This window comes from Microcebus murinus, chromosome 10, assembly GCF_040939455.1.
Source record: "Microcebus murinus isolate Inina chromosome 10, M.murinus_Inina_mat1.0, whole genome shotgun sequence".
In the NCBI taxonomy this organism is placed as follows: domain Eukaryota; kingdom Metazoa; phylum Chordata; class Mammalia; order Primates; family Cheirogaleidae; genus Microcebus; species Microcebus murinus.
The window spans coordinates 54853205-54876625 of NC_134113.1; the positions used below are offsets into that span (position 1 = coordinate 54853205).

Genomic DNA, 23421 nt, shown 5'->3' on the forward strand with positions numbered 1-23421 from the left:
TGCCAAGAACGATTTAGAATAATTACCACATTGTGTTATCTTTTCTTTTTTCTTACTGGAGTATGAGCCCTCTGAGGATAGGAACAGATCTTGTTCATCTTTGTGTCCTCAGCTTCTGCCACAATGTCTGTAGGCACTTAGTAAATGTGTTACTAAACTGATATCTCCCTGCATGAAGACTGGATCTCATGTCTGAAGAACTTGATTTAAATTCAGAGTACTGGGGCCAAATGTAGTGGCTCATGCCTGTAATCTCAGTGCTTTGGGAGGCTGAGGCAGGAGGATCACTTGAGGCCAGGATTTGGAGACTGCAGTGAGCTTTTATTGCACTACTGCACTCCAGCTTGGGTGGTAGAGTGGGACCCTGTCTCTAAAAAAGAACAAATCCAGAGTACACTAAACTTATATGATTATTTTTAGAATTAGAATGGGCAATATAAGAGTTTATGTGTTTTAAACAACTTCTGTAACTGTTTCTTCAATTGTGGCAGATTGAATTTTTCTAAGATGGCTACAACAAAGTCTCTCATTCCACATGCTCTTCTTTAGTGACTTTGCCACTTCTCCATCAAGACGTAGAGTTTATTTCACCACCCCCTTGAATATGGGCAGTCCCTATGACTACTTTGATCTATAGAATACAGTGAAGGCGATGTGTGTCTAAGATAACACTCTTAAATGGCCTAGCAACTTAGAACTCAGCCTCTTGTACAAAGTCTAAGACAAGGAAGAGGCCATGTCTTCACTGTCTTGGGCTTTCGAGTAGGCACTTTGGTTGACGGCCCTGACTGAGCTCCTAGGGAACAGCCAGCATCAACTGATAGCCAGGCAAGTAAATCATTCTGGATATCAAGCCCAGTTGAGTTTTCAAATGACTCCATTCCCAGCTGCCCTCTGACTATAATCACATGAGATACCTCCAGCTGAGCTCAATCAACCAACCAAACCATGAGATGATAATAAATTATCCTTTTATGTTTTAGGCTGGTTTGTTACATAGTAATAGATAAGCATAACACTCACTTATGGAATGGAAATGATAATCCCTACTTTTACGGAAGTGTTTTAAAGTTCAGTTATTGATATATGTGAAGTCACTTTCTAAGTAGTAAAGCACAATACAGACTTAAGTTTCTTTTCAATAAAGTTAAAACCCTTTTATAGTAAACAGGAAAGGTAGGGATGATGTGAGTTGGTATCTAACCTACTCTACACTAATTTGGGTCCTTCCTCTCAGGCATGAAACCCTCCCATGGCCAGATATCAAACTGGCATTATGACAATCTTGCTACACCAGTAACACTTACCTTCCAGTTCTCTTTTCAAACCCCCTACAACTCTATCTCTCATTCCACTCCAACCATATGCACACAGTTCCTTTTCAGAACAGGATCCTGTTCCTGTAACTGATCTTCATCTCAATTTACTCATCCAAGGTAAACTATAATCAGTCTGTGCCTCTGGCTAAATGTTTCTTCAACATCTGTTCTTCCTCATTATGAAGTCTTGGGAAGTGGTAGTATAGATAATATAGTAGTTAAGAATAGAGACAAGCCCGGTGCAGTGGCTCATGCCTGTAATCCTAGCATTCTGGGAGGCTGAGGCAGGATCACTTGAGGTCAGGAGTTCAAGACCAGCCTGAGCAAAAGTGAGATCCCATCTCTACTAAAAACAGAAAAATCAGCTGGGTGTGGTACACACCTGTAGTCCCAGCTACTCAGGAGGCTGACGCAGGATTGCTTGAGCCCAGGAGTTTGAGGTTGCTGTGAGCTAGGCTGACACCACAGCACACTAGCCCTGGCAAGAGTGAGCCTCTATCTCAAAAAAATAAAAATCACCAAACAAGAATAGAGACAGTGGGTCCTCTTTTTGCATATGTGTTTAATACAGTGTCTGGCATGTATAATAGCTATATATTTGCTATTTTTTTTTATTATACCACTTGGTTGCATCTTTTGTCAGATTAACTGGGCCAACCAATCCAGTTTGTATTAATGAGTCAGTTTTTCTAATTTCAAAAGGCAAAATACATATCTCATCTGACTTTCAAAAGCATTTTCATTCTTATCTCACAGTGACTAGTCTATTCAACAATACGGCAAGTTGAGGAACTAAATGTAAGTGCCTGCCTGACTTTTAGCCTTCCTGATCACCTCTGACCAAATGATTACTTAGGACTTAATTTTCTTATGCCCCACAATTGTCTTTTTAAAATCCAGGCTTTTGGTAAGGTAAGTTTAATAGGGTCAATATCCCTACAATGTCAATGAACATCAATTGAGTATCTGATTCTTAGAACACTAACCTATTTCTTTCAATTTTCATCCACCTCTCTGACATGAGGCTCTCTGTGTGTCATAGTGTTTGTAAGAGCACTTGGAAATATTCTGATAATATGAATATATTCACTAAATGGAAAATTATTCTGGGAGATGAATACTACATTTGGTAATTTTGCCAAGCTTCAAATAGAGAAAAACTTGTATTAAGACTACTGCTTCTCCAAGGACTAAAAGAGAAAACAGAACTAAACCAGAAAACATCTGCTCAGACTCATTTATCACAACCTTAAAGTGTTAATTGGCAATCTGTGTATTGAATAAAATGAAAATACAGATATCTGGCTGGGCGCAGTGGCTCACGCCTGTAATCCTAGCACTCTGGGAGGCCGAGGTGGGTGGATTGCTGGACGTCAGGAGTTCGAAACCAGCCTGAGCAAGAGCAAGACCCCGTCTCTACTATAAATAGAAAGAAATTAATTGGCCAACTAAAAATATATAGAAAAAATTAGCTGGGCATGTTGGAGCATGCCTGCAGTCCCAGCTACTTGGGAGGCTGAGGCAGCAGGATTGCTTGAGCCCAGGAGATTGAGGTTGCTGTGAACTAGGCTGACGCCATGGCACTCACTCTAGCCTGGGCAACAAAACAAGACTCTGTCTCAAAAAAAACCCCACAGATATCTAACTAAAGATGGCTTAACTTTTCAACCAAAGCCTTTGTTGATTTCACTGTATACATCTTTCAATCTGCTCAGTATTGTTCTTATGATCCACTAAATGTGTTTACTTTTTCTTAAAACATGAAGCCCTAAAATGTAGGCACTCTGGCTGACTCCTCTCACCATGAAGAAAGGAAAAAATGTGGTGTCCAGGGCCTCTTGAATCAGACCCGAAAAGCTTAATTATTAGCTTATGGATTCAGGGAATTGGGGACAGAGTACTAAAGAGGTTGAGACAAGAGAGGAGGGCTGAAGCACTTTTATTCACAGAAGAGTAAACAATATATAAAACTGATTAACAGCTCACCCAGTGGCTGTAGTCCTCCTCCAGCCCTTGGCTCACCCTCTCCCACACCCCCCTCCCTGCGTACCATTGAGTAAAGAGCAGGGTATCAGCAGCTGTCCCTGTCACTATCAGGTGATAGGAAGAGGATCTAGCGAGGGGTCACAGCAATCCTGGCCATCCATCATGGTTCTGTTTCTTTACAACTTCATCTTGTGAAATATTCCAGCTCCAAAAGAGGAACAGTGCAGAAACCAGGAGCTGAACTTAGCAGCTCCATTCAGACGGTCCAGGAGTTTAGAGCCTCAAGAGCCATGGACAAAAAGGAAGGGGATAGTCTGGAGCCAGCATAATTCAAGATGCAGCCAAATCTGGGATTGAGGTGGGTTCAAAGCCAAGGCCTAGTGGCCCCAGTCCAGAATTGTGCCCCAACCCAGACAAGGAAACTCATGCATATGCACAAACGCATATGCATAGGCACACACACAAACACACAGCAAATAATGGTACTGAAAGGACCTGGAGGCTATTAAATACAAAATGGCAGAGTTTTTAAAAAAATGAAAACATTTGCTTCTTTGAGTGTCCTCAGTGCCTGCAGTCCCCCAGTCACAGGAGAGTAGATGTTGGGAGACCCAAGCAGAGTATGTTGCCAATGGCTCTATAGGTCCATGTATGCTTTAGTCCCCATACCAACCACCTTACTCTTCAGCCCAGTAGCTGCCTCCCATGTGACCATTTACTCGATTGGCACCATTGCTGGAGCTACTGTCACAGGAGCTTTTTGTGCAGGTGGTCCCATCTTCTTCTTCTGAGCTGCTTTCCACATCACTGCGATCATCCTTAGATACCTGAGTGGGATGGGACCAAAGGCAACAAAGTGAGGACACGACTTTTTGGGAGAGCATTACAAGACAGACTAAGCTCAGAGTCCATGTTTGGGCACTGTTCCCAATCTGGTCCACTTTCTGGTGACAGCTTACTCAAGTATTACCTGGACCATGGCTACTATTGTACATCTTTTGCCTACTCTCTGACTTTTTTCTTGTCATCTCTGATTCTGTTCTCTATGGAATAGAAGCTGGTTTGGTAGAGGGGTGTATCTTTGAGGACCAGCCTAAGAGAACTAACATCATTCATTGAGACCTGGGTTAGGTTTGAGGGAAACTCCAGACATCCTTTCTCTTACTATCTCAAAGAATAGGGAAGCCCAACACAAATAATACCTGACTGTCAGCAGTACATCTATCTTGATGGTAGTAGACACTGCATTTATTCATATTTGTTATCCTGAGTTTTGCTTTATCCCCAAAACTGATCCATAACGGGCCTTTTTAAAAGTATTTTACTATTCCTGAACTCAATTACCACTATCCTATGACACTGTTTCCCAATCTTTTCCCCTTTCCCAATAGCAAGATCACTTCTCTTGTGAAACTTCAGCATCCCTAAGATACACAGTATGGTGAAAATCAAAATGGCTTGGCAGCCAATGAGAAAAGAATCCCAGTCCCAATCATGTTACCATCTGTGAATCTTTACCTGTTAACTTGAAAGCTATTTTGTTTTGTATTTTCAAATGAAGTGTTTGAGTTAGAGCAGTGTTTTCCAATCTAGATTATCCTGAGTATCAAGCAAAGTATTTCAAATTCTTTACCATGGACCATAAAAGTAAAGGACTGAAACCTAGTTCAGACTTCTGAGATCCAGAACTGAAGGATAATAAACATGTATGTATGTGTGTTTTTAAAGTAATGGAATAAAGGAAGTGAAAAGGAACAAAGCTATAATAGCTGTTGGCAGGGAGGCAGTATTTGCCTTAGATTATTAGCTCTTTGGGTTTGCACTGAATAGCTCTTCTATAGTTTATTTTAGCTGTTGACCTCTGAACTCAGATGACTAATTGATTACCTGATCTTTAGGACATTTCCAACAGAGGGCAGAGTGTCTCTAGATTTGAGGTGAAGGGAGACAAAAAAGAAAAAGAGAAAAGAAAAGAAAAAAGTAGACTTAACAACTCTTGCCTCAATTTAGGAAAAGACTCTGGCAACTTCAGGGCCAGTCAACAATAGTTCAGGAGAGAGGCCATGCTCTGAGACAAACAGCAAAATATAAAGGAGAACAGGAAGGAAGAGAAATACCTCAGACAGACATGCTTCACTGAATACTAGAAGCATAGATACACTTACATGCAAGAGATGAAACTGTCCAGATCCTGCCAGGCATAGAAAAAAAGGAAGGAGGTGAGAAAAGAGTGGAGAGTACAGAGTCTGGGTCTAATCCTTCCTGGATAGGTCACCTGTTCAGGAAAGAAAAGCAGGGAAGAACAGAGATGTCTAGTAGCTATAGAATGCACAGGCACACTGAGCAAGTTCTGAAACCAGTTACAGCCATACAAAACAATGACATAGGAGATCATACTTAGGTTATACTCCATCAGTATGTCCTAGCATTAGTATCTCTAGCAGAGCCCTTCCCACTTGGGAATTTGTATTACTTTAGGCTAAAATCCCAAGTTCTTGGGCTAATCACAGTCTGACTGTTTCAGAACTTAGAAAATTCAATTATGAGTTGTTGTTATTTTTAATTTGAGATGGGGTCTCACTATGTTGCCCAGGCTGGTCTCAAACTCCTGGGCTCAAGTGATCCTTCCACATCAGCCTCCCAAGTAGGTGGGATTATAGATGTGTGCCATTGCGCCTGACCAATTATGAGTTTTATCATTAAATGGCACCTTTCTTTAACTCTCGATATGATAAGGGCATTGAAAACACTACATACCTGTTCACTTAGGACCCTTGCCTCATACGACAGTTGGGTGAAGAAGGTATTAGTTCCTTATATAAATCAAACCTTGAATATTACAGCATGGTCATCTTGGAGTGGCTTGTGAACTATCATACGGCTCCTAGACAACCTAACAATCTGCTTTTACACAATTTATATCTTGGCGCTTTGCATATGATTTCCTTTAACAAAAAAAGGGCTCCCATGTTAGAAACAAAAATATGAAATCCACTAATGTAGAAAGGATAGGAAAGGTTGAGGCCATCTCTAAACTCTTTTAACCCTACTCATTCTTTAACAAAAGCCGCTCTTAAGGGACAGGAAAAAGGTAGATCCTGTCTTAAAGGGCTAAACACTCATATTCATAGGAAAGGCAAAAAATCTAGAACCCTAGGCTTTTTGCTTGGCCTGCTTGTGTAGATGGGGCACACCAGGCTAGATGGACAGAGGTCTGTTGAGTAATACCCATCTTCCTACACAGCCCAAAGAAAGAAGCCATCTTTCATCCTCACCTTTCCCCGCATCAAGGCTTTGAAAGCAATTCGTGCAATTAGATAGGACCAGATGACATGCAGAACCTGTAGGGTCAGAAGAAGGCCATTGAAGAGCCACCAGGAAGCATAGGGCCCGATCATCTCCCAACTCTCAAAGAGGGTCGTGTTCAGAATCCTAGAAGAGGGAGGCCAATAGTCAGATTCTGGAGTCTAAGCTAGGTGGACAGATGAAGCTGAAGTTCCAGGGATATTCATCCATAGTGAGAGAAGAATAAAGAAAGGGAGTAGCCTGTGGAGTTTTCTATCTTTAGGGACTAGGGAAGACAGAGAAATCTTAGGAACTGATAGATTAAGTCACATTATTAATCACTTCAAATACAGACAGTTTCACAAAATTGGGATGGCAGTGGGACAGGATTATAATTCTGGGAATGACTCGGATCCTCAGGCACATATGTAGGTAGCTGATTTCCTCAGACTAGGCAAAATCTCCAACCCAGAGTCACTAACCACTTTTGTACCATAAAGTAGTGAGTGTAGAAGGGGTATGTGTATTGATCAGGAATAGAGCAGGAACACAAGCAAGAAAGATCCTGAGAATTCTGTAAATAGTGCAAAAGAAAGCAAAGGAATTACTTAGGCACCAAATGAGGACTGTTCCTCAGAGAGGAGTCAGGAAAGCCAGAGCCCAAGTGAGTTGGATACTGAGTCTAAATCAGACCTTGCTAGAAATATGGTGTAAGACAGCTTGGAGGTCCTGTGAAAGACAGTCCACAAGGGTCAGCTTAGGCCAAGGAAAAAGCAGAGTTATAGGGTTCTTGGTGTTCTATTGGCAAAAATAGAATAGAATAGAAAAATTGAATTGGCAAAAAGGTATCATTAGCTACATACCTACAATAGCTCTACAGCCCTAGCACTTACCAGAATGGATAGATTCCTAGACGAGTGACCATAAAAACGGCACTGAAGATCACAAAAAGGGTGTCACAGAGCCGCTGATACTTGGCATAATTGGCCAGCTTGGCTGCCTGAAGAAAGGAAGGTAAGAATTGAGTTGGGAAAAAAGTCAGTTCTCACATAGGAAGAAGAGATAAAAAGAGGAATGATGAATACAGAGGCGTTGGGTTTTTACCTCCAGCAAGAAGTCTGAGGCGTCATGTAGACACATGATCAGAGTTCCCACCCGAGCCATGTTGTTGATGTAGGAGAAGGTGATAAGCCCAATGGTGACCAAGTGATGCATAAACATGATCAGGAAGTCCTAGGAAGGAATGAAAATAGAAGAGGCAGGTAAAGGCAAGGCCATAGAAATGCTAGCCAACCCAATAGCCTGCATTATTCTAAGGCTCTTACCCCACTCCTTATATAAGGTTCCATTCTGCTTGGACTCTCCCTTAGGACATTTAACCCAATACTACCTACATCAGTGATGGACCCATAGTCTATGTTACTATAGCTCAGAACACAGAAAAGAACAATTTCCTTTGGTATTTGCAGAATATATAGAACAAAATGCTGAGCTGATACTTGGGAGTAATTTCTCCTTGGGACATATGTAAGCCTTAGATATCCCTCAGATTCTAAGACTCTTCTGCTTTAATGACAGAAATTTCAACCAAAGGGACCTAACAGAAATGAGAGGTTTGTGGAGGAAGGGCAAAGCTAAATTCCAAAATGTTTCAGAAAAATACATATTAGTTAAACCATTTTATGGCAAGCACTTCCTGCTTTCAGACTTAAGGCTCTGATTTCCTCTTGGGTTCAAATGCCAGGGTTAGACCTGGAGAAATCTCCAAATACTTGAGTTATCGTACACATCTATTAAATACTTGTCAGCCCACTAAGGGATAAAGGGTGGGAGAAGGCACATGAATTTGAGTCAGAGAAACAAGGATGAAAATTCTAATGCTCCCCACATAGATACAATGGTATTAATGATGTTCTAGTTCTTTAGTTGGGTGATGGTTCTTTAGTTGGGTGGTTCACAAGTATATAGTCTATTATGTTTTAAAACATACACACACATACATACATATATATATTTTTAAACTTCTTTTTTTTTTTTTTTTTTTTTGAGACAGAGTCTTGCTTTGTTGCCCAGGCTAGAGTGAGTGCCGTGGCGTCAGCCTAGCTCACAGCAACCTCAAACTCCTGGGCTCGAGTGATCCTTCTGCCTCAGCCTCCCGGGTAGCTGGGACTACAGGCATGCGCCACCATACCCGGCTAATTTTTTATATATATATCAGTTGGCCAATTAATTTCTTTCTATTTATAGTAGAGACGGGGTCTCGCTCTTGCTCAGGCTGGTTTTGAACTCCTGACCTTGAGCAATCCGCCCGCCTCGGCCTCCCAACAGCTAGGATTACAGGCGTGAGCCACAGCGCCCGGCCTAAACTTCTTTTTTTATGTATCACTAAAATAAAATTTTAATAAGGTGACTGTGTCACTTGACTATAGGAGAGTAAAAGGCATTGGAATTGAGTATTAAGTTTCTACTTCAGATAACACTAACAACCCAGTTTAGTTTTAATCTATTCCCATAAATACTAACCCTGGTTTTCTTGTTAATCCTCTTTTCCTTACCAATGATAACCCCTGATTAGTGACAGATTAGGGGTAAAGCTGCTGGAACCACATTGTATCAGGTAGATGTCAATGAAAAGGTAAAGATTCTGCCCTTTCTGTCTGGATATATAAAAATTAAGTCATTTCCAATTCTGTCACTACGTGGGTAAGTCAGCTCAGTTTTCTCAATCTTTGCTTCCTAAACAATAGCAGGAAGAAAGTAAGCTAAATCATCTAAACCCCCTTCTAGTTGACATCTTTAAGTAAATGGGGTAATCAAAGGGAGAGCAGAGAGAGAGCAAGCAAGGGTTCCTAATGTCACATAAACACCAGATCCAGCTTTTCTGGAATCAGTTGTTCTTTCTGAATCAGACTTTGGTGTCTCCAAATTTTGACTAGGTTCCTGAAATTTAGAGAGATAATAACCTTGGAGAAGAATAAGAAAAAAGTATGCTTCTTGGTTGATTAACTGTTCTCATCCTAGGGCTACCCTGAATGTCTTAAATATATTTCATCACCAGTTAAGTTTCATTTATGAGAATATTACAATGAGCTAATAGTCCCATCAAACCAACTTTCTCTTTTGTTTGTGGTCCTACTCAGGGAAGAGAATCTATCACAATGGCAGTAATGGAAAGTGATAGAAAGGAAGATGCAACAAATTAGGGAGTTGAGGGAGCCAATGTCCTTACCTTTCTTTTAATGTCTGTAAACTGAGAAAACATAAGAGACCAATAGAAGGCCAATTCCATGATATAATAGTAATAAAGCCCACGTGAAAGAGGCTGGAAGAAAGAAAGAAGTAGTCAGAATACCAGTTAGTCAAAGGTACATTCCATCTCTGTAGGTTTCTCTGTCTTGAAGAACCAATACCCCAAATTATTAGGTATTTTTCCTTTCCTGTTATCTCCCAAGATCTGCAATAGCTAACAAACTTTGGATTGGTATAGAGGCTTAAACCTCTTCCCTTTGTACCTCTGCACACCATCTCCAGCTCTCATCTATTAGAGATAAGATAATACATACTGTAGTACAATCCAACCAGTATGTCTAGAACTGTAGGCAATTAGTGCTTTTCATGGGATTAAATACACAAAGGCCTTCCGACCTTCCCTTCTTCTACCCCTTTAGCAGTTCCCTGACATTTTTCTAGTATAGATTAGAACCAAGATGTTCTTAAGGGGATTCTAAGTTGCCCTTGATACAAAAAGGACACCTGAACCAGAAAGCACCTCATTAAATGCCAGGAAACTGCTTTTCTCTTTAGCCCAATTAGGGTGAATATAATGGGGAAGTTGGAACAAAAAGGTCACTAGATTTCACTGCTATGGGGGCCTCAGAAATAGAAATCCTGATATGTGACTCAGAAGGACTCAGCCCCTAAACCCTCAATACTAAGGAAATGTGCCATCTGTCCTGGGACTGGCATTGCACTCTCACCCACCCCATCTAATACCTTATGCACATACAAGGCCCCTATCTTGAAACAATTCAGATCCTACCTGAAATGGATAGCCATGCCAGCACTGTCGTATGTCCCAGAACCAAGGTGACTAAAAGAAAACAGATAATCCAGGTCAGCCTTCAGGATTCTCACCTGGCTTCAGGATTACCCTGTATAATCCCCTTCTCACTTGGGTGGGGCAAAGAGACAAGAAAGGGCTCCCCCTCAACAGATTTTAGAGATCCCTAAGGGATCAATAAATGGCTAGATTTTTCTTCTACAATAAGAAAGTGTTATAAATAAAATCTATGCTTTGAGATAAGTAAGAGCAGAGAGAGCTCTAGGATGGTTTTAGGAAACATCACCACCTGGGATATATATACAAAGGCAGGAAGACAACGATTCTGTTTGATAACGAAGAGAGAGATCTCTGCCTCAGTTCAAAAGTAATCATCGCTAATGGAGTTACAATTATGTCCTTTAAGGACTTTGTTTCACTTATGCCATTGAATTTATTACCATTAAACTGTTTATAATACTGTTTTAGTATCTTTTCAATGTCTATAGGATCTATAGTTACTTATTGATAATTCATATTTTCTTTTTTTCTTGGGGTTTATCAATTTTAATCAGACTTTCAAAGAACCAACTTTTGGAATTATTAATTTTATCCATCATCTAATGCCTATTTCATTATTTTCTGCTTATTCTTTATTATTTCTTTCCTTTAGCTTACTTTGCTCCTTTTCAAGGTGCTGAAGTGGAAACTTACATCACTGACTTTAAGCCTTTCTTCTTTTCTAACAAACATTTAAGGCTATTAATTTCCCTGTAAGTAGGCTTTAGCTGCATCCCAGAAACTTTGATATGTTGTATTTTCAGCATAATTTAATTCATAATATTTTCTAATTTCCCTTGTGATTTATTTGATCCATGGGTTATTTAGGAGAGTTGTTTAACCCAGCATAAACAATCTATCTTAGTTGATGTTCCAGGTGTGTTTGAAAATTAAATGTATTTTTCAGCTGTTGATATAGTGTTCTATACATGTCAATAAAGTCAAATTGGTTGATCATGTTGTTAATCTTTTACATCCTTAGTGATTTTTTTTTTTTGCATCTAGTGATTTAGTACTGAGAGAAGGGCATTAAAATCTCTAACTATGGGGAGGTATGGTAGCTCACACCAGTTATCTTAGCGCTTTGGGAGGCCAAGGTAGGAGGATTGCTTGAGGCCAGGAGTTCTAATGCAGCTTGAACAACATGGCAAGGCCCTATTTCTACAACAAAATAGAAAAATTAGTTGGGAATGGTGGTGCATGCCTAGAGTCCCAGCTACTTGGGAGGCTGAGTCAAATTTGAGCCCAAGAATTTGAGGTTGCAGAAAGCTATCATGATGCTCCAGTGCTCTAGCCTGGGCATAAAACCAAAACACTATCTCTTCCTACCCCCCAAAACCAAAAAGACAAACAAAAAATTCCAACTGTGACTATGTATTTGTTGATTCCCTTCCTTCAGTCCTACCAGTTTTTACTTCATCTATTTTGAAGACACAATTATATCATTTAGAGAAAAACAGTGTGAGACAGGGAAAAAAAACATGAAATTAGGAATCAAAATGCCTGAAATCTTTCTTTGACTATGACAACTGAAAAGCAGGAATAATACCTATTTTGCCCACTTCTTAAATAAATAAATGAATTGGTTGATTGACTGACTGAGACAGGGGCTCACTCTGTTACCCAGACTGGAGTGCAGTGGTGTGTGATCATAGCTGACTGTGGCCTCAAACTCTGGGACTCAGGTGATACTCCTGCCCCAGCCTCCCGAGTAGCTAGGACTATAGGTACACACCACCATGCCTGCCTAGTGTTTTTTTTTTTTTTTTTTTTTTTGAGACAGAGTCTCACTTTGTTGCCCAGGCTAGAGTGAGTGCCGTGGCGTCAGCCTGGCTCACAGCAACCTCAATCTCTGGGGCTCAGCGATCCTACTGCCTCAGCCTCCCGAGTAGCTGGGACTACAGGCATGCGCCACCATGCCCGGCTAATTTTTTTTTGTATGTATATTTTTAGTTGGTCAATTAATTTATTTCTATTTTTGGTAGAGACGGGGTCTCGCTCAGGCTGGTTTTGAACTCCTGACCTTGAGCAATCCGCCTGCCTCGGCCTCCCAAAGTGCTAGGATTACAGGCATGAGCCACCACGCCCAGCCTTTTTTTTTTTTTTAATATGGAATGCTTCATGAATTTGCGTGTCATCCTTGTGCAGGGGCCACGTTAATCTTCTCTGTATCGTTCCAGTTTCAGTATATGTGCTGCCTAAGTGAGCACCTGGCTAGTTTTTTGATTTTCTTGTAGAGACAGGATCTTGCTATGTTGCCTAGGCTGGTCTTGAACTCCTGGCCTCAAAATTCCTCCCACATCAGCCTCCCAAAGTGCTGGGATTATAGGCATGAGCCACCATGCCCAGCAGTTTCATCCACCTTAAAGTGCTGTTGATTCCCTTGGAGGAACAGGATTTTTGTCAAGTACTTTGTAAGCTACTAAGTACTGTGCTGATTTAATTATTACTATTATTACTAGCATTATTTAGGAGAGAAATAGTAGAGTCATGAGGTTACTGAAGTCAGGCCCCAGACGGAAGACAATCTCTTAGCATATAAACCTGGGCTATGGTTATCACAAAGGAAAAAAACTTAGGGAAAAATAAAGGTCTAAAGGTGTTTAACTCTTTATCTCTAGAGATCTAGGTATAATTAGAACCCAATCATCAATCACTTGGTAACATCCCATGCCTAAAAAAGGAAAGTAAATATAGAATTTAATTTAAAAAAAGAAAAAAGAAAAAAAAAAGAACCCAATCGGAGGACCAGAGAAAGTTCAGACTCACCAACCAGAGAAATCTAATTCCGTAGCAGAATATACATAAATAAAAAGTGAATCTCCACCTGGGTGAGCAAAGAGTAGAGGTTAGATAAATGTTTACTCAAAAGAAAAGTCTTTGAGGTTAGGGATAGCAGATCTGGGAACAAGATAGTTACTGGTGAGAAATAGGCTAAATTCCCAGAATAGGGACAAATACTATTACCTAAAAAACTGAAGACAGTCATCTTCTAGCCTCTATAAAACAGATTTCCAAAAATGTATACTACTTTTAATCAACTTCTCTTCCCTATCAGACTCCCTGATGATAGTGCTCTATTTCTAGAGGATAACTAGTACAAATTCAGTGAAAGGAAGTGTAGTATTTTCCAGAAAAGGGATGCTTCCCACAAAAATGTGAATTTATAGCAATCTAATATTATTTGTCAGGGTGTACAAGGGTGTGCATATCTACCTACTATAGGAATTTATTCCCAGTCTATTTGGGAAAAGGGGATAAAATGGAACCACACCTAGCTCAGTGGGAAGCATGTCCAAGAAACTAAGGGTGACCAGTCTTCCAGTTCTCTTCTTTCCTACCTATAGTAGACTGAGTTAGCCCTCCACATCCATCAACTGTTGTCCTAACAACAGAAGTGATTTCCAAAAAGAAAACCTCAGTCCAGTTGTATCCCCACCCTCCTCCTCATTCCCTCCCTTCCTCCCTGTACACCTACATGCTTTCACAGAATTTAGTGAGCGTTGGGGGCTTTTCCTGATTCCTCCGATGGCGAAACCAGCATTGGATTTTTCGGACATCCCAGTCCAGTTGCTTTGATAGACCTTCCAGCCTTTTCTTATCAGGATACTGTAGGTGTTTAACCAGAGTCAGAACACTCCTTTCTTCTCAAACCCCTCATTAAATCTCTTTGACTAGCTGAGTGGCAAGAGGTGATTACCACAGTGGCTCAAGTGATGTTTATCTTTCCAGGTTTTATCCCAAAGTCATTTTGAAGAGTCATTTGTAAGAAATCCTATCTCGTACATCAAGGACTTTCACTGCTAACATATACACATTCTTGTTTGGTCTTCTCCCTCCAGCGCAAGCTGGGTAAAAAAGGATATTAAAACCCAAACTGCAAAGACTATCAGTACCATCCCCATCTTGATTACACAACTAGGTAATGACAGAAACTAAAGCAAGGAAAAACAAAAACAAGATATTATATGGCTGTGTCTAGGTAAAGAGGAGTAGAGGTGGCTGCTGGGCCTAAAACTCAAAGGTGTCTAAATTTGACCTACGTAGGGACCCTGGCCCAAAGGTTTTCCTTGGGGGGATAAATTCTCCATATAGCTATATGGACTACCCAAACGTAAAACATCATCCCATCCTGATCTTATCCTTGGAGATAGGTGCTTTCTATCCTCCCTTGGCTCATGGAGCAATACCTCCCATGAATTTTCCTCTCTGTTTCTTTGCCCACTTACCTTGGTAATAGATATGAACACCTTTTCAAGGATGGCATTGGGTTGGGCCTGATAAGGACCACTGTCCTCGATGCCAACATAGAGTGCACAGGGTTTGGCAATAAACCTGTAATGGAGAACACCCAAAAGCCAATTTTTTTTTTAAGTTTTTATTTATAATTGATGCGTAACAATTGTACATATTTGTGAGATACAATGTGATGTTTCAATGCATGTATACATAGCATAATAATGAAACTGGGGTAATTACCATATCCATCATGTTATTATTTTTTAGAGTTACGGTCTTACTCTGTTGCCCAGGCTGGAGTGCAGTAATGCAATCATAGCTCACTGTAACCTCAAACTCCTGGCATCAAGCAATCCTCCTGCCTCAACCTCCCAAAGTGCTGGGATTACAGGCACAAGCCACTGTGCCTAGCCTCATCCATCATTTTAAACATTTATCATTTCTTTGTGGTGACAACATTGAAATCCTTCTCTTCTAGCTATCTTGAAATATAAAAGACATTGTTATTTGCTATAATCACCCTACTGTGTAATAGAACACCAAAGTTTTTCTTCTTAACTGTAACTCTGTACCCACGGACCAACCTCTCCTGGTAACCCCATTCCCAGCCTCTGGTGACTACTATCCTTCTCTGTACTTCTATGAAATCAACTTTTTTAGATTCCACATATGAGTGAGATCATGTGGTGTTTGTCTTTCTGAGCCTGACTTATTTCACTTAGCATGATGTTCCTCAGATTCCTCCATGTTATTGAAAATGATAGGGTTTCATTGTGTATATATACCACATTTTCTTTATCCCCTCATCATTAGATGGGCATTCAGGTTGATTCTGTATTTTGGATATTATGAATAGTGCTGCGGTAAACATGGGTATGCAGAAGTCTCTTGACATACTGATTTAATTTCCTTTGGACTTAATCTAAGCCCCAAAACTATGAAACTGTTAGAAGAAAACAGGGAAAATGCTTATTGAAATTAGACAAGGCAATAATTTTTTGAATAAGACTTCAAAAGCACAGACAGACTGGGCACAGTGGCTCATGCCTGTAATACCAGCACTTTGGGAGGCCAAAGTAGGAGGATTGCATGAGGCTAGGAGTTTGAGACCAGACTGGGCAACATAGTGAGATCCCATCTCTAAAAAGAAAAAAAGGCAACAAAGTGAAAGCAAACAAATGGGAATGCATCAAACTAAAAAGCTTCTGCATGGCAAAGGAAACAAAGTAAAGAGACAATCTATAGAATGGGAGCAAATATTTACAAACTATGAATCTGACAAAGGGTCAATATCCAGACCATATAAGGAACTCAACTCAGTAGCAAAAAACCCCAAATAATCTGATTTAAGGATGGGCAAAAGACTTGGATAGACATTTCTCAAAAAAAGATATGCAAGGCCTGGCATGATAGCTCATGTCTGTACTCCTAGCACTTTGGGAGGCCAAGGTGGGAGGATCACTTGAGGCCAGGAGTTCAAGACCAGGCTGAGCAACATAGCGAGACCCCATCTCTACAAAAAATAGAAAAATTAGCTGAATGTGGTGGTATGCCTATAGTTACCAGCTACTTGGGAGGCTGAGGCAGAAGGATTGCTTGAGCCCAGGCATTTGAGGTTGCAGTGAGCTATGATGATGCCACTATACTCTAGCCTGGGCAATAGAGTGAGACCCTGTCTAAAAAAAAAGAAAGAAAAAATTAACCAGGCATGGCGATGTGTGCCTGTAGTGCTAGCTACTCAGGAGGCTGAAGCAGGAAGATTGCTTGAGCCCAGGAGTTGGGGCTGCAGTAAGCTATGACAGCTTGGGCAACAAAACAAGGCCCTATCTCAAAAAAAAAGTAAATAAATAAATTCAAAAGGCCAACAGAGGCCGGGCGCGGTGGCTCACGCCTGTAATCCTAGCACTCTGGGAGGCCGAGGTGGGCGGATTGCTTGAGGTCAGGAGTTTGAAACCAGCCTGAGCAAGAGCGAGACCCCGTCTCTACTATAAATAGAAAGAAATTAATTGGCCTACTAATATATATAGAAAAAATTAGCCAGGCATGGTGGTGCATGCCTGTAGTCTCAGCTACTCGGGAGGCTGAGGCAGCAGGATTACTTGAGCCCAGGAGTTTCAGGTTGCTGTGAGCTAGGCTGACGTCACTGCATTCACTCTAGCCTGGGCAACAAAGGGAGACTCTATCTCAAAAAAAAAAAAAGGCCAACAGATATATGGAAAAATCATCAACATCACTAATCATCAGAGAAATCAAAACCACAATGAGGGGCCGGGCGCCGTGGCTCACAACTGTAATCCTAGCACTCTGGGAGGCCAAGGCAGGCGGATTGCTTGAGGTCAGGAGTTCAAAACCAGCCCGAGCAAGAGCGAGACCCTGTCTCTACTATAAATAGAAAGAAATCAATTGGCCAACTAATATATATAGAAAAAATTAGCCGGGCATGTTGGCGCATGCCTGTAGTCCCAGCTACTCGGGAGGCTGAGGCAGAAGGATTGCTTGAGCCCAGGAGTTTGAGGTTGCTGTGAGCTAGGCTGATGCCATGGCACTCACTCTAGCCTGGGCAACAAAGTGAGACTTTGTCTCAAAAAAAAAAAAAAAGAAAAAAGAAAAACCACAATGAGATATCATTTTACCCCAGTTAGAATGGCTATCATAAAAAAACAAAAAATAAATGCTGGCCAGTATAGGGAAAATCAGAATTTGCATTTTTTAAGATTCCCAGGTGATTCACATGTCTGTGAAAATGTAAGAAGCACCGATCTATTTCATAAGAATCTTGTAAGTATTCAATGAGATAATGTATACGAAAGACCCTGAACACAACATGCTTAATAAAATAATAGTTTTCCTTATATCAAAAGACCAAGAAGATTTTTTTTTTTTTTGAGACAGAGTCTCACTCTGTTACCCTGGCTAGAGTGCCAGTGACATTGTCATAACTCACTGCAACTTCAAACTCCTGGACTCAAGATATCCTCCTCCCTCAACTTCCCGAGTAGCTGTGACTACAAGTGTGCACCACCATGCCCAGCTAATTTTCTTCTATTTTTAGTAGAGATGCGGTCTCACTGTTGCTAAGGCTGGTCTTGAGCTCCCAACCTCAAGCAATTCTCCCACCTTGGCCTCCCAAAGTGTTAGGATTATAGGCGTGAGCTACCGTGCCTGGCCCTGTATGTGTTCTTTTGAGAAGAGGACAAGAAGATCTTAATTGGAGAGGAAAGTAAAACTGGGAGACTGAGTTCTTCTTAAATACAGATATCCTGGGTCATGGTCACATTCCTGCCAGAATTTTCTTGGGCTCGTGCCCATAATCCTAGCACTTCAGGATGAGGGGAGGATCACTTGGGGCCAGGAGTTTGACCAGCCTGGGCAACATACCAAGATCCCACCTCTACAATAAAATAAAAAAAATTAGCTGGGCATGGTGGTACCAGCCTGTAGTCCCAGCTACTTGGGAGGCTGAGGTGGGAGGACTGCTTGAGCCCAGGAGTTCTAGTTTACAGTGAGGTATGAGCACACTACTGCAGGTCAGCCTGGGTGATAGAGTAACACCTTGTCTCTAAAAAAAGAAAAAGTACTTAAGAACTTTCAGGAGTCCTGATAAAAGAAATGAGGAAGCTAGGAAAGATGAGAAGGAAATTACCTATTAGCACTCAATTCTATTCCCTGATCTACTAATAAGTCATATAAACTAGGTGAAGTCACTTAATCTCTTGGGTCTAGGTTTTATCTAAAACAAGGGGTTATATGAGATGATCTCTAAGATATTTTTTCTATATCTAAGATTCTATGATGTTACCATTGATTGTAATTAATTTCTAACTTTTGGATCTTTGAAAATTGAGGAACTATTCTTGGTTCTTCAAGAAAGATATCACTCTTCCCTACAACCAGAGATTTTTGTGAGCATCAGCTCACACAAGCTCTAGGAAAAGTTCTATATAGCCACTTTCAGGATAAGTCAAAACCAGTTTTAGCCCTCTTAGCATCTTAGGGAGTGCCACAATGAAAATATTACTGGGAGGTGGAAGATGGAGTGCTCTTGACCTATTTTCTTGATCTGCATTTGAATCCAGAATTTATTATCTCTAAAGGCGTGATTGAGAATAAGAAACTTTATCTTCCTCTATGAAAACTTCTTTTACTCTTTTGACCAGAGTTCCTGAGCTATAGGGAAACATTTATTCAGAGCACAAAGTTAGCCACATCTGTAACCTATTCTCTTTTATACAGATGGTTAAAAAGTTCCAAAGACCAGGTACAGTGGCTCACGCCTGTAATTCTAGCACTCTGGGAGGCCAAGGTGGGAGTATCGCTTGAGCTTAGGAGTTCAAGCACAGCCTGAGCAAGAGTGAGGCTCTGTCTCTACAAAAAAATAGAAAAAAATAACCAGGTGTGGTGGTGCACACCTGTAGTCCCAGATACTCTGGAGACTGAAGCAGAAGGATCGCTGGAGCTCAGGAGTTGGAGATTGCAGTGAACTAGGATGATGCCACTGCACTCTACCCAGGGTGATGAAGTGAGACTCTTGTCTCAAAAAAAAAAAAAAAGCTAGTAGATACCTTAATTTACATTTACTGGTATATTATTCTGTATACCAATAATATCTAAACTCCCAACTCATGTTTAAATTCTTTGTACACACTGACAACAGATTGCTTTGGTATTTACTAAGGTTCTGTGCTCAGCAGTTGCTCAGTAACTGACAAGTGATAGGTCTATGGAAATCCACTCCTGCTCTATTCGAGCTCAATTTGGATCCAGGATTAATCAACATTCTGAAGTGTAAATAAGGCAGTCATTCTTTGTTGTTGAGTTGGTGCCCTATCAGAGATAAAAATCACCTAATCATCTCTTTGTCTCCTCCCATGTACATAACTGCATGAGAATGCAAAAGCAGAAAACAGCCTTTCCAATTCCCACTTATTCTCTTTTACCCTGGTAGTAAAAAGTTCCATTCAAAGCCAATGGTAGTAGATATCTTAATTTACATTTACTGGTATATTATGTTGTGTACCAATAGCTCAGGCCCCTTCCCTGATCCAAAGGCAGTCATGTGATTAGAGTTGAGAACTGGAATTAGATTTTACCAGCTGAAAGACCTCATGAATGTTACATACATGTAGAATAGGGATAATATTTACCTTACAGGGTTATTTTAAAAATGACATGACATGATGCATGCCTAGTCCAGTACCTAACACTTATTAAACATTCATTAAAAGTCAGCTATTATTATTTTCACTGGAAATATCAAGTGAGGCTGGGCACAGTGACTCACACCTATAATCCTAGCACTCTGGGAGGCCAAGGCAGGAGGATTATTTGAGTTGGGGAGGTCAAGATCAGCCTGGGCAACACAGAGAAACCCCATCTCTACAAAAAAAAATTTTTTTTTTTTTTTTGAGACAGAGTCTCACTCTGTTGCGCAGGCTAGAGTGAGTGCCATGGCATCAGCCTAGCTCACAGCAACCTCAATCGCCTGGGCTTAAGCGATCCTACTGCCTCAGCCTCCCCGGTAGCTGGGACTACAGGCATGCACCACCATGCCCAGCTAATTTTTTCTATATGTTTTTAGTTGGCCAATTAATTTCTTTCTATTTTTAGTAGTCTCGCTCAGGCTGGATTCGAACTCCTGACCTTGAGCAATCCACCCGCCTCGGCCTCCCAGATTGCTTGGATTACAGGCGTGAGCCACCACGCTCGGCCTCTACAAAAAATTTTAAAGTTAGCCGGGTGTGGTGGTGCATGCATGTAGTCCCAGCTACTCAGGAGGCTGAGACAGGAGGATCACCTGAACCAAGGAGTTTGAGGTTACAGTGAGGTATGATCATGTCACTGCCCTCATGCCCAGGCAACAAAGCAAGACTCTGTCTAAAAAAAAAAATCAGAAAAGAAATATAAAGTGAGAAGCAAAAAGAAGAGCTGTGTGCTTTTCCATGGTTCTAGCTTGGAAAACCAAGTAGGGAATAAGAAAATCACGTTTGGGAGTGATAGATGAGTTGAGTTTTGGGTACACTGAATTTGAAGTAAATCCACAAGACATTGAAATGGAACTGTATGGGAGGCAAATAAACTTGGAAAAGGGGCTTGGGTAAGATATATATATATATTTAGATATATATACACACCCACCCACAGACAGAGAGAATATGAATGAATGAGAATTTAAGTGGTAGCTAAATTTGTGGGGGTGGATGTGCTTGCATAAGAAAGGAATAGAAACTCAAAAAAGAACTCTGGGAAACACCAACATAAAAGGTGAATTTAGGGGACAGGAAGACTAGAGGTAGAGTTGTATCAAGCGATCAAGACAAAGACTTGAGTAACTAGATTTGGCAATTTGGAGATCTGTAGTAACCTTCACCAAAGAAAAATTCCAATAAAATGGAGACTCTAAACATAGGAGAAAGAAAGAAGTGGAAATAACCAAGACCCTCAAGAATCTTGGCTAAGATGGCCGGGCGTGGTGGCTCACACCTGTAATCCTAGCACTCTGGGAGGCCGAGGCTGGCTGATCGTTTGAGCTCAGGAGTTCGAGACCAGCCTGAGCAAGTGTGAGACCCTGTCTCTACTAAAAATAGAAAGAAGTTAATTGGACAGCTAAAAATATACAGAGAAAATTAGCCAGGCATGGTGGCGCATGCCTGTAGTCCCAGCTACTTGGGAGGCTGAGGCAGGAGGATGGCTTGAGCCCAGGAGTTTGAGGTTTCTGTGAGCTAGGGTGACACCACAGCACTCTAGCCCGGGCAACAGAGAGAGACTCTGCCTCAAAAAAAAAAAAAAGATAATTTAAAATTAAATAATTAAATTAGGCCGGGCGCGGTGGCTCACGCCTGTAATCCTAGCACTCTGGGAGGCCGAGGCGGGTGGATTGTTCGAGGTCAGGAGTTCGAAACCAGTCTGAGCAAGAGCAAGACCCCGTCTCTACCATAAAAAATAGAAATTAATTGGCCAACTAATACATATAGAAAAAAAAAAATTAACTGGGCATGGTGGCGCATGCCTGTAATCCCAGCTACTCGGGAGGCTGAGGCAGGAGGATCGCTTGAGCCCCGGAGATTGAGGTTGCTGTGAGCTAGGCTGATGCCACGGCACTCACTGTAGCCTGGGCAACAAAGTGAGACTCTGTCTCAAAAAAAATAAATAAATAAAAATAATTAAATTAATAATTTGGGAACCAGTTTCTTCTGCACATGTAAACAAACCCACATGGTATAAGCGGTTTGTTGGCACATCTTTACTCGTGTCTAGTCTTGTATATACACTCATGCACAGCATCACTTTTATCTTTTTTATTTGATTTTGTGAGTCTGTGTTTACCCTTATGAATATGCCTCCAAAGTGAAAGTCCACTGGAAGTCCAGGTGAGCTGCAGCAAAGAGAAAGGTCATTTCAATAGAAACAACAGTAGAAATAATTAAGCGTTCAGAGAAAGGCCAGATGCCCTCATTCATTGGGAAAGCATTAGGCTTTAGTCACTTGACTATCAGAACAATTATAAAGGCTAAAGTGAGAATAACGGAACATGTGACAGGCATGCCTCAATGAAAGCATCAATGATTACTGAGCAGCATAGTGGATTAATTATTGAAATGGAAAGGTTATTACTGATTTGGTTAGAAGATCAAAATAAGTGTAAAATTCTAACTAGCCTAGTGATGATGTAACATTAGGTGAGTATTAACCTTTAATACTCTTTTTTGAAATCTCTCCTGTTTCCTATCTAAACCTTTTATATGAATTTGATTTTATGTTTTGTTTGTTTGAATTAAAAGAGCACGATAGTTTCTGTAACATTATTACAGTACAGGGGTATTATTATTATTATTATTATAGTATTATACTGTATTATTACCACATATAAGCCATTATAGTATTACTATTAATTATTGTTACTTTCACTATATATGTGCTATTCATTAGGGATCTGAGTTACATACAAATCTGACCTAAAGACATTTTCAGTAATGTATCTCATGTGTAACCCCAGGACTACCTGTATATATATGGCCACATTCTATTAATATATGTGTGTATTAAATGTGACATATTATATATATGGGCAGGATTTTCATCATGTTATTAAACCAAAACAACATAATAGAACAGACTAAATGCAGAAACAGATATGGGAATCTAGCTGTCTTCTATTAAGTCAGATAATAAAGAGATTTTTAAAAGTTTAAACCAATGTCACTTTTTTTTGAGACAAGGTCTCACTCTGTTACCCGTGCTAGAGTACAGTCGCACCATCATAGCTCACTGTAACCTCAAACTCCTGAGCTCAAGCAATCCTCCACGATCCTCCTGTCTAAGCCTCCCAAAGTGCTAGATTATAGGCATGAGCCACAACACTTTAACTTGAACTTTTGAACTTTTTTTAAAAAAATTAAGTTACTTTCCATTAAAAGGTTATTTGTGTTAATATGTACTGGGTTTATCATTTTAAAATGACTTAACAAATACATAGTTTTAAAATTTCTCAGTCTT

The 23421-nt window shown here is 40.6% G+C and overlaps 1 protein-coding gene and 1 non-coding gene across 4 annotated transcripts in view; both read right to left on the reverse strand.

Moving 5' to 3' along the window:
- Positions 1-3239: 3239 nt before the first annotated feature.
- CERS5 (ceramide synthase 5) overlaps positions 3240-23421 on the reverse strand; it is a 29503-nt gene continuing 9321 nt past the window's right edge. Inside the window, exons 2-11 of one of the 3 annotated variants that reach the window (XM_076007244.1) lie at positions 14919-15024; positions 14168-14298; positions 13459-13516; positions 10630-10680; positions 9820-9912; positions 7695-7823; positions 7484-7590; positions 6581-6737; positions 5471-5580; positions 3240-4132 (exon numbers count right to left, since the gene is read on the reverse strand). In XM_076007244.1, coding sequence (XP_075863359.1) covers positions 4021-4132; positions 5471-5580; positions 6581-6737; positions 7484-7590; positions 7695-7823; positions 9820-9912; positions 10630-10680; positions 13459-13516; positions 14168-14298; positions 14919-15024 — 1054 coding nt within the window. In that variant the 3' untranslated portion in view covers positions 3240-4020. The remainder of the gene's footprint in view (positions 4133-5470; positions 5581-6580; positions 6738-7483; positions 7591-7694; positions 7824-9819; positions 9913-10629; positions 10681-13458; positions 13517-14167; positions 14299-14918; positions 15025-23421) is intronic. The other 2 variants (XM_012762055.3, XM_012762067.3) reach the window with 2 other exon arrangements.
- LOC142873522 (U6 spliceosomal RNA) lies at positions 12793-12899 on the reverse strand. Its single transcript, XR_012921542.1, has one exon. It is a non-coding gene; the product is annotated as a U6 spliceosomal RNA (small nuclear RNA).